The sequence below is a fragment of the Cynocephalus volans genome, chromosome 1 (assembly GCF_027409185.1).
Source record: "Cynocephalus volans isolate mCynVol1 chromosome 1, mCynVol1.pri, whole genome shotgun sequence".
NCBI classification, from domain to species: Eukaryota; Metazoa; Chordata; class Mammalia; order Dermoptera; family Cynocephalidae; genus Cynocephalus; species Cynocephalus volans.
In genome coordinates, this window is record NC_084460.1 from 183163660 (window position 1) to 183175372 (window position 11713).

General features: G+C 42.4%; 1 protein-coding gene across 3 annotated transcripts in view; it reads left to right on the plus strand.

Annotated features, from left to right (window-relative positions):
- Positions 1-11713, plus strand: part of DOP1B (DOP1 leucine zipper like protein B) — a 103845-nt gene that overhangs the window by 57673 nt on the left and 34459 nt on the right. For all 3 annotated transcript variants that reach the window (XM_063100697.1, XM_063100704.1, XM_063100711.1), the window contains exons 14-18: positions 4921-5605; positions 6594-6865; positions 8405-8557; positions 9263-9363; positions 10389-10579. In XM_063100697.1, the coding sequence (XP_062956767.1) occupies positions 4921-5605; positions 6594-6865; positions 8405-8557; positions 9263-9363; positions 10389-10579 (1402 nt within the window). The remainder of the gene's footprint in view (positions 1-4920; positions 5606-6593; positions 6866-8404; positions 8558-9262; positions 9364-10388; positions 10580-11713) is intronic.

The following is an 11713-nucleotide window of genomic DNA, read 5'->3' on the forward strand; positions in this document are numbered from 1 at the left end:
CATCTACTAGAGCAATGCTGAGCAGGAAAGTGGGGTCAGAGCCCCCCCAGAGAGCCTTCACCAGGGAAATGTCTAGTAGAGCCGAGGCAGCAGGGCTGCCACCAGGACCCCAGAACTCCGGGGCCACTGGTAACATCCAATGCAGGCCTGGAAAAGCCACAGGCAGCAATGCAGCCCACTGGGCTGCACCTGGCAGAGCTGTGGGAGTGAGGCTGCCTGAGGCTTTGGGAGCCCAGATGCCCACTTGTGCCCGGGATGCAAGACTTGGAGCCAAGGAAGACTATTTTGGAGCTTTAAGATTTAATGTCTGTCCTGCTGGGTTTCAGACTTGTTTGTGACCTGTTTCTCCTTTCTTCTGATCTATTTCTCCCTTTTGGAATGGGAATGTGTATCCATTGTCGGTTCCACCATTGTATCTTGGCAGTAGACAAATTTGGTTTTGATTTTTACAGGTTCAGAGCTGGAAGGACTTTTGCTTTTGGTCTCAGATGAGACTTTGGACTTTGGACTTTTAAGTTGGTGCTGATACAAGTTAAGACTTTGGGGACTGTTGGGATGGAATAATTGTATTTTGTATGTGAGAGGGACATGAGTTTTGGGCACCTGGGGGTGGAATGATGGAGTTTGGATGTGTTGTCCCTTCCAAAACTCATGGAAATTTGATCCCCAATGTGGCAGTGTTGGAAACTGATTGAGTCATGGGGGCAGATTCCTCATGGATGGATTAGTGCTCTCTCTGGGGAATGTGGGATAAATGAGTGAGTTCTCACTCTGTTAATACCCACGAGAGCTGATTGTTTAAAAGACCCTGGCACCTCCTCTCTCTCTCTGTCTTGCTTCCTCTCTTGCTTGCTCTTGCCATGTGATCTGCTTGTACCCTCCGGCTGCCTGCCACTTCACACCATGAGTAGAAGCAGCCTGAGGCCCATGCCAGATGCAGCTGTCCCAGAATCATAAGCCAAATAAACCTCTTTCCTTTATAAATTACCCAGTCTCAGGTATTTCTGTTATAGGAACACAAAATGGACTAATACACAAACCATTAGCTAAGTTAATAAAAAAAAAAAGAGAAGACCAAAATAACAAAAATCAGAAATGAAATGGGAGATATTACAACCGATACCACAGAAGTATGAAGAATCATTAGAGACCATTATAAACAACTGTGTGACAACAAATATGAAAACCTGGAAGATATGGATAAGTTTCTAGACACATATAAACTACCCAGACTGAACCAAGAAGAGATAGAAAACCTGAACAGACTAATAACAAGCAACGAAATTGAAGCGATAATCAACAATCTTCCAACAAAGAAAATCTAGGTCCAGATAGCTTTACAGCTAAATTCTGTCAAAATTTTAAAGAGGTATTAATACCTGTTCTCCTCAAACAATTCCAAGAAATTGAAACAGAAGCTACCCTCCCAAACTTATTCATACCAAAACCAGATAAAGACACAACAAAAAAAGAAAATTACAGGCCAATATCCTTAATGAACGTAGATGCAAAAATATTCAGCACAATATGAGTAATCAGAATACAGGAACACATTAAAAAAATTATTCACCATGATCAAATGGGATTCATCCCAGGGATGCAAAGGTGGTTCAACATACGATAGTCAATAAATGTGATACATCACATCAACAAACTCAAGGACAAAAACCATATGATTATCTCAATAGATGCTGAGAAAGGGAAAATTCAATATCCCTTCATGATAAAGACAGTCAACAAATTAGGTATAGAAGCAAAGTATCTCAGCACAATAAAAGCAATCTATGACAAGCCAACTGCCAGTATCATTCTCATTGGAGAAAAACTGAGGGCTTTTCCCTTAGGAACATGAACAAGACAGAATGCCCACTCTCACCACTTCTATTTAACATAGTACTGGAGATTCTAGCCAGAGCAATCAGGCAAGAGAAAGAAATAAAGGGCATCCAGATTGGAAAAGATGAGGTAAAACTTGTCCCTATTTGCAGATGACATGATTCTATATAGAGAAAAACCTAAAGACTCTATCACAAAACTCCTAGAGCTGGTTAATAGTTTCAGTAATGTTGCAGGATACAAAATAAATGTGCCCAAATCAGTTCCATTTATATACTCAAATAATGAACTAATAGATTAAGTAAGCCAGTCCATTTGCAATAGTCATGAAAAAAATAAAATACCTAGGAATTAATTTAACCAAGGAGGTGAAAGATCTCTACAATGAGAACTACAAACCACTACTGAAAGAAATTAAAGAATACACAAAAAGATGGAAAGATATTCCATGCTCTTGGATTAGAAGAATTAACATTGTGAAAATGTCTATACTACCCAAAGTGATTTACAGATTCAGTGCAATCCCCATCAAAATACCAATGACGTTCTTCACAGAAATGGAAAAAACAATCTTAACATTCATATGGAACAACAGAAGACCCTGAATAGCCAAAGCAATCCTGGGCAAAAAAAATGAAGCCAGAGGCATAACACTACCTGACTTCAAATTATACTACAAAGCTATAGTAACCAAAACAGCATGGTACTGGCATAAAAATAGACACTCAGACCAGTGGAGTAGAAATGAGAACCCAGAAATCACCCCTTAGGCTTACAGCCATCTGATATTGGACAAAGGCAACAAAAATCTATATTAGGGAAAAGACTATCTCTTCAAAAAGTGGTGCTGGGAAAATTGGATATCAGTATGCAGAAGAATGAAACTAGATATGTACCTCTCACCATACAATAGAATCAACTCAAAATGGATTAAAGACTTAAGTATAAGACCTGAGACTGTAAAATTACTAAGGGAAAATATTGGTGAAACACTTCAAGAACTAGGTCTGGGCATAGAGCCTAAAAGCACAGCAACAAAAGAAAAAATAAGCAAATGGGAGTATGTCAAACTAAAAAGCTTCTGCACAGCAAAGGAAACAATCAACAGAGTGAAACAACAACCTACAGAGTGGGATAAGATTTTTGTTAACTATGCATCCGACAAGGGATTAATATCCATAATATACAAGGAACTCAAGCAATTACACAGTAAAAAAAAAAAACACACAAACAAATAACCAAATTAAAAAAGGGGCAAAGGAGCTGAACAGACATTTTTCAAAGGAGGACATACTAATGACCAACAAATACATGGAAAAATGCTCGACATCACTAGTCCTCGGGGAAATGCAAATTACAACCACATTGAGATATCACCCCACCCCAGTTAGACTAGCTATAAACAAAAGATGGTGAATAACAGTTGCTGGTGAGGGTATGGAGAGAAGGGAGTGCTCTGCACTGTTGGTGGGACTGTAAATTAGTACAACCACTATGAAAAACAGCATGGAGGGCCGGCCCTGTGGCTCACTCAGGAGAGTGCAGCGCTGGTAGCGCCGAGGCCACAGGTTCGGATCCTATATAGGGATGGCCGGTGTGCTCACTGGCTGAGCGTGGTGTGGACCACACTGTACCGAGGGTTGCAACCCTCTTACCGGTGAGAAAAAAAAAAAAAGAAAACAGCATGGAGGTTTCTCAAGCAACTACGGATAGATCTTCCATATGATCCAGCAATCCCACTTCTGGGAATATATCCAGAGGAATGGAAATCATCACGTCGAAGGGATATCTGCACTGCCATGTTCATCACAGCGCTGTTTACAATAGCCAAGATATGGAACCAACCTAAATGTCCATCGATGGATAATTGGATAAGAAAAGTGTGGTTTATATACACCATGAAACAGTACTATGCCATAAAAAAGAATGAAATTTTCCCATTTGGTACAACGTGGATGAGCCTGGAGAAACTTATGTTGAGTGAAATAAGCAAAGCACAGAGGGATAAATACCGCATGTACTCTCTTGTAAGTGGGAGCTGAGAGAGAAAGAAAAAAGGAAAGAAAGACCATAGTGGTGTGTTGGACTTGCAGACGGAGAGAGCATACCTAGAGATACAAGTGGAGTGGGGGAGAGGGGGAGGGGGAAGGAGGTTGGGGATAATTGGGTGGGGGACACGGGGTATAATCACAATTTGTGGTAATGGGCATGCTACCAGTATGGATCTGGCCTTCACATCTAGGGCACGAGGGGGGACAGTCAGCTTTGTATCTCATGAATATTCATAACCAATGAAAAAAAAAAGCTAGCACTCTCTTTTTTTTTTTCCCCTAAATTTTCTAGCTAGTTGGAAAAACTATCCTGAAAATGATTTAAGATATAAAGCTTATGCATGTATAATCTGCAAATATGAATAACAGTATGCTTCACCAATCACATACTACCTTCTCATTCTTCCTTGGAGAACACAATGGGTTCACTACTAAAGAGTTTTAAATTTATTATACTACCTAAGTAACAGCATAGGCAAAGAGAAAAGGCTGCTGCGTTGAAGGTTGAAGTGTCATCACTTTGGAAAAGCCACTGTGTGTGTGTGCTCGGGCACACGCGTGTATGTATATATGTGTGTGTGTATACCTGTACATATGTATACGTGTATGTATCTATATGTATTTTTAGAGCAGGCTCTTTGTTCTAGCTTTCTTCTCTTATTTATTCATGCCCTCAGCTCACTTCCCTCATTTATATTTTTAATTTGTCAGAAACAATTCTTAAACAACTTTTTTGAACACTGAAGAATCTAAATAAATAAGACAAAGCAGACTCAAAAGCCAGCCTACCCATAGAGCATGTTGGTACATCATCAGCCTCCTCTTTGGGCCTCACTACCCCCCTCCTTCCCCTTCTTTGGGTGCCTTCTTGATTTTATTTATTATACACTTTACACAAGGATTCTCTTGGTGCAGAGACTTACAACTCTGAAAAACAGGTCTGAAATGCACTCATGATGCGCCTGATTCAGCTGATACATGAATCCCTTGGTCTTAAGAGATAAACAGTATATAAGTTTTTCTATTTTTGCAGAGTCCAGTAAAAGGTGAAAATGGTGAAATAATTTTGGAAACAAAAGCAGTGATTCCAGGTGATGAAGACACTTCGTTCCCCACCCTGAAATCTGAGGACAGTGGGATTGGGCTCAGTGCCTCATCGCCAGAGCTCTCTGAGCACCTGAGGTTTCCTCGCATTTCTCCGGAAAGAGACGACGTTTGGAAGAAAGGTGGGAGTATGCAGAGGACATTTCTTTGCATCCAGGAGCTAATTGCCAACTTTGCCAGCAAGAACATTTTTGGAGCACAGCTAACAGCGTCTGGAGAAGAAAGCAAGTCCAGAGAGCCCACAGGGAAGGAGGACAAGGGTGGGACCCAGAGTCTGGTGGCTGATGACTGCAGCAGGAAGAACTCCTGGGAGGCCAAGCCCATCACTGTGCCCCAGTTTAAGCAGATGCTTTCAGATTTGTTCACAGCGCGAGGGTCTCCATTTAAGACAAAAAGTTCGGAGTCACCATCCTCTTTGCCCAGCAGCCCCAGCAGCAAAAAAGGGGGAGAATGGGATGTTGACCAGGTAGTCATTGACCTGGGAGGCTCCAGGGAGGACTGCAGGGAAGCCTTTGCTGCTGCCTGCCACCTGCTACTGGACTGTGCCACCTTCCCAGTCTACCTGTCCGAGGAAGAGACAGAGCAGCTCTGTGAAACGCTCTTCCAGCTTCCAGGTGAGAGAGCAGCCCCACTACAGTAGTCTGGCATTACTGAGACAATTGGTATTTATAGACTAGCTAAAATCGTGTCAACCAAGAAGGGACTGTTGACTGCATTTGTTTCTTGCCTTATTTTGTAATTAGTTATGTATGTTTTTGTATCTCACTACATGGCAAGTTAATACGGGCTGGATCTGTATTTTTATTTATTTATTTATTTTATTTATTTATTTTCTGTCCTTTTTTTTTGTGACCTCGCTCAGCCAGTGAGCGAACCGGCCATTCCTATATAGGATCCGAACCCGCGGCCAGAGCGCTGCTGCTCTCCCAGTGCCGCACTCTCCCGAGTGAGCCACGGGGTTGGCCCATGGATCTGTATTTTTAAACCTTGGGTGTCAACCATAGCCCATCAGAATGTCTGCCATAACCCATCAGAAGACCTAGAACATAAAAAGGTGCTTAATAATAGTCAGTAAATAGACTATTTAATGAGACATGTTGGTTTGCTATGGCTGCTGTAACAGAGTGACTTACACAACAGAAATTTATTGTTTTGCAGTTTTGGAGGCCAGAAGTCCAAAATCAAGGTGTCAACAGGGCTGTGCTCCCTCTGAGACTCCGGGTAGAGTCCTTCCTGGCTTCTCCCAGCTTCCAGAGGTTGCCAGCAGTCCTCAGTGTCCCTTGGCTTTTGCAGCTACATCAGACCAGTCTCTGCCTCTGTTGTCATGTGGCCTTCTCCCTGTGTGTCTCTCTTCATATAGCATTTCCTCTTAAGAGGACACCAGTCCTATTAGATTAGAGCCCACCCTAGTGACCTCATCATTTGATTATATCTGCAAAGACCCTATTTCCAAATAAGTGTCCCCACCAGAAGGTTAGCACATTGATGTCCAGGTGACTCACTCAAGTAACTTCCCAGATTGAGGGTGCTGTAGAATCTGCAAGTTGGGGAACCATTCTCATGTGACTTTGTTTTTGTCCTTTCTGGCTGGCTTCCATTCAGGAACCAGTGATTCCAGTTTTCCATCTTGGCTGAAATCCCTCATGACCATTTGCTGCTGTGTGACTGACTGCTACCTCCAGAACGTGGCCATCTCCACTCTGCTGGAAGTGATAAACCATTCCCAGTCCCTAGCACTTGTCATTGAAGACAAGATGAAACGCTATAAAAGCTCTGGGCACAACCCATTTTTTGGCAAGCTACAGATGGTAACAGTTCCTCCCGTTGCTCCTGGGATATTGAAAGTCATTTCAGAGAAAACAGACTTCTATCAGGTATTTCCCACTGGGAAGAGGATGGGTGAGACCCTCTTCCCAGGCTATTTACTTAAAATCATCCCTAAGATGTAGTTGATGATTGTAATAAGGAATATGGGCGCTCCAGTTGGGTTTCTTGAGACCTGAGACCGCCTTGTCCATCTCCATATCCCAGGCTCCGGGCACAATTTCTGGCCCTGCAGTGGATACTCAGTAAACATTTGTGTTCAGTTTTAGACTAACTGGACTTCACATGTAAGGATTGTATTGTACAATTACCTAAATATTAAGAGAAAAAGAATGTGCCCTATTTTGTAAGATGAAAAAAGCTTTGAGGTTTTTTTAGCCTCGGGAAAATTTAGTACTTGTCAAATTTAAGAAAGAGTTTACAGAAGATGTGAGCAGGTGTTGTCCATCTTTCTGGGGGACAAAGTAAGAAAATAGTTCAAACTTATGCTCATTTAATTGCAAGAAGCTGAAAGCTAATCCAACTAGCTAAAATAGTGACTATTTTCCAGTATAGTATTTTAATTTCTTTAATGATTTTTTCAGTATAATTTTTGAGTTATTTTTGTAGTGGTCGTTCTAAGGCTTGCCATATACATCTTATCCAAATCTGCTTCCAGTGAGAATTAAGAGAATTATACTCCTCCTGTATAGCTCTAGTCCTCTTCCCTTTTTGTGCTAGTATTGTTATGTAGATTACATCTGTGTATGTTACAAACCCAGCAATGCATGTTATAATTATTATCCTATATAGTTTTTAATTATTTATTAGTTATTTGTAAAAAGCTGGGGGAAGAAAGGAAAACAAACATAGTTTGTTTTATTGTCCTTATTTATCATTTCTGCTTCTCCTTGTTTGTTGATTGGAATTAGCATCTGGTATCATTTCCTTACTCCAGTGCACCCCTCCTCCTACCCACCTTGTTAGTGCTGTTCTGTCAAATATATTTCTACATATTATAGGCCCAGTGATACATTATGTACCTATTGTTTTACACTTTGGGGGCGGGGGGCGGCTGGCTGGTAAGGGGATCCGAACCCTTGACCTTGGTGTTGTTAGTACACTGTTTTTTAAATCAGTTGAAAGAAGACAGGAGAAGAAATGTGCATTTATACTGTCTTTTTATAGTTATATAATTACTGTTAACAGTGCTCTTTGTGTTTTATATAGATTTAGATAACTGTCTGGAGTCAAGCCTGCACAGGGTGTGGCTTGGTCTGTGCTTGTCTAAAGACAGGTTCAACCACTCAGGTCTAGTTTCCAATTGATTCTCTTTCTGGGAGTAATGATAAGAGGTCTGGGCAAGAGCCACAGTGTTCTTAGCTGGTCAGAAACCTCCAAGTTTAACCTGCAACATTACCTGTTGCCTGGATGACTGCTGTTGGGTTTTTTGCTTTGTTTTACTTGTTGGTGATGTGTCTCTGGGTATGGAGGGTTCTCACATGGTGAATACAGGTGAAAGCCAGTAAGGTGGGGCTGGGGTTGGACTGATGTGAGGAGGAAATGCATCCTGTGTTGACTTGGTCTCCACCTGCTATTCTTTGTCCCAGAGGGTGGCTCGTGTGCTGTGGAATCAGCTGAACAAGGAGACCAGGGAGCATCACATCACCTGTGTGGAATTGTTCTACCGGCTGCATTGCCTAGCCCCGACGGCTAACATCTGCGAGGACATCATCTGTCATGCCCTCCTGGACCCTGACAAGGTGAGTCTTTTCCACCTGTAGCCTCCATCCCGCAACAACCTGGCAGCTGCCTTGCTTTACATGCAGATTTATATACATGCAATTGAAGTCTTTCATCCTGATTACTGAGCAGAGGTGTTATAGAATTTCAGTACCAGAAGGCCTCTGAGAGCCCGAGCCATCTCCTTCAGAGTCTTAAAAATATGGTTTGTATCAATATTAGGGCTCACCAGGGAAATCTGCCAAACTCCCTGTAAGTACGTTAAGGTCTTCTAGAGCTATTGGCAAGATAGGTAATTGTAGAGAATTCATTGTCCCTTTAAAAAACTTATTGAGAACTTATTGTCCCTGGCTGTCCTATGCAGTCAAGAGTGTATCCTTGCTCTTTAAGACACACAGCCCTGACACTTCCAAGGGACATGAGGAATCCATGTTCTTTTTTGTTTTCATGAGGCCACAGGCATTATCCTGGACATAGACTAATGCCAAATCTTGAATATGCAGTTTATGAAACATGTGTGTCTGTGTTAAAGTGAGTGAGGAAAGAGAAGAGGCAGGTTTCCCTTTCTTCTGTTCAAGTCAAACACATGAAGATACAGAGTCTTTGCTGTGGTTGCCATCAGTTCTGAGATGGCTCATCTGTTATTTAAATGGGGTTCATTGTGACTGAAAATGGCATTCAGTTATGAAACCACGTTCCTCACTTCCATTTATTACCTAATCAAGGGAACGAGATTGGAAGCTTTGTTTAGATTTTCTGTGATCTGGCACCTGACGAGAGAGATCCAAGGCAGTCGAGTGACGTCTCACAATCGCTCCTTTGACAGGTGAGGCGGTTGTCTTTGTCATTTATCCTTAGCACAAAAGGAAGCTGTGCAGAGGTTCCTGCTGAGCACGTTGGGTTGGGGAGGGAGAGATGTGCAAAATTGGAAACACAAGCCCTGCACGTGACTCCTGTGGGACACAGCAAAGGTTCCCATGATCCCCTAATTGAATTTAGGCCAGAAACATGTGAATACACGTTAGGACTGTTCTTAATTTGGTCAGAGAGTGAGGAAGCCCAGTATGCCTCAGGATCACCTGTGGAGCTTTTACAATGTGCCATCGCAAGGGGACTTGCCAGGGATGTGCTTGCCAGGGACATTGATGGGGGTGGTGGCCGCACTGGGTATATGTGCTCATCACATCATTGACTACATGTTTAAGATGGGAATTTTATTGCAGGTACATTATACTACACATTGTTTTTTCCAAGTGCCCTGCCATGTCTCAGAAACTCTAGGTGTGAGGCCGGGCATGCAGCCTTAGAGATATACCTGCTGATTCTGATGCCCAGGGCCCATTCCCAGCACTAATGTAACCCATTTGGAGTGAGGCCCAGGCATTGGGGGTTTTTTTGGGGGGGGGGGGTTGGGTTTTTTTGTTTTGTCTTTTTCGTGACTGGCACTCAGCCAGTGAGTGCACCGGCCATTCCTATATAGGATCCGAACCTGTGGTGGGAGCGTCGCTGCGCTCCCAGCGCCACACTCTCCTGAGTGCGCCACGGGCTCGGCCCATTTTTTTTGTTTTTGTTTTTGTTTTTGTTTATTTGGTTTTTTTTGTTTGTTTTTGTTTGTTTTGTTTTGTTTGTTTGTTTGTTTTTTGATGGCATTGGGGTTTTAAAAGCTCCTCATGGTGATTCTAATGGTTGAGAACCCCTTGTCCTCATCTTCTACGGTCTGGAAGCCCAGCTTGGGTGGGTGAAGCTCCCTGGGGCATCCGTGTTGATCGATACCATATACACAGTGTCTGCCACCGTGCCTGGCGCACAGGGTGGCTGAGCATGGACTCAGTGGTTCGGTTTCCCCCACAGGTCCTTGTTCGTGGTGCTGGACAGCCTGGCATGCCCGGATGGCGCCATCGGAGCAGCGGCCCAGGGCTGGCTGGTGCGCGCATTGTCCCTCGGGGATGTGGCACGCATCCTTGAACCCATGCTCCTGCTACTACTCCAGCCCAAAACCCAGAGAACCTCCATCCACTGCCTCAAGCAGGAGAACTCAGCTGGTGAGCAGCCTGCACAGGGTCCCTGGGTACACAAGGAGGAAAAGGCAGACTGGATCTCACTGCCCCTTGTCACGGTTAAGGGACTTATTCCCACTTGGTGGTTGTGCTAGATTCAGACAACGTGAAAGTACTTTGTAAACTCGTGAAGACTGAAAATTTAAGGATCAGAGGAACTAGCACGTAGAACTAGGCAGTAGATTTGTTGTTTTCACTGAAAAACCAATTGTTTTATTATTTTAAGAAAAAGGAAAGTTTTGGAATACTCAAGACATTATTATTAACTATGGTCACCATGCTGTGTAGTAGATCACTAAAACGTATTCCTCCTGTCTGATTGAACCTGTGCACCTTTTGACCAACGTTTCCTCTCTCCCCAGCCTCTGGTAACCACCATTCTGCTCTCTACTTTTGTGAGTGGATTTTAAATGTTCTTGCCACAAAAAAATAAGTGAGGTGAGGGATATTTTTATTAGCTTGATTTGATAATTCCACAATGTATGCAATATCAAAACATCACATCGTACCTCATAGATGAATACAATTATTATTTCTCTATTAAAATTTTTTTTATAAAATTCAATAACCCATGCTCCAAAAAAAAATAGGTGATTCTGGATTTCTCACTAGAGAAAATAATTCAGTGTGTCTAAGGTAAGAGGAGAGAATAACAGAACATCTATCCAAGTATCTCCAAAGCTGACACCTTCACTTTGAAGAGAAGGGTTAGAGTTGGATGTCTGGTGTGAAGATGTTTGCTTTGGGTTTGCTAGGCTAGCACTTGTACTCACATCCACTGCCTAACTGTGGGGATGGGGTAGTTAGGTGGCCCCCAGGTATGAGTGACTGCACATGTTGAAATTTGCATGTAATCTGGTCAGTTATAGTTTATCTATAAAAATAACTTTTATTTGTGAACCTTTAAGTGTAAGGTAAGTGGTTTCTTTTCTGTCTGCTCTCTAGGTTCTTTCTGACTATGAAATCCTATGAATCAAATGATCAGAAATGCAGAAAATTGAACCTTTTAGTTCAGAGAACTTCCAGAGGCATCTTTAACACAAGTTTAAAAGAATGTAGGTAGGAACGAAGAAAGAAAAGAAAAACGAAATAAACCTGACGAGTCCATTAAACTTTGAT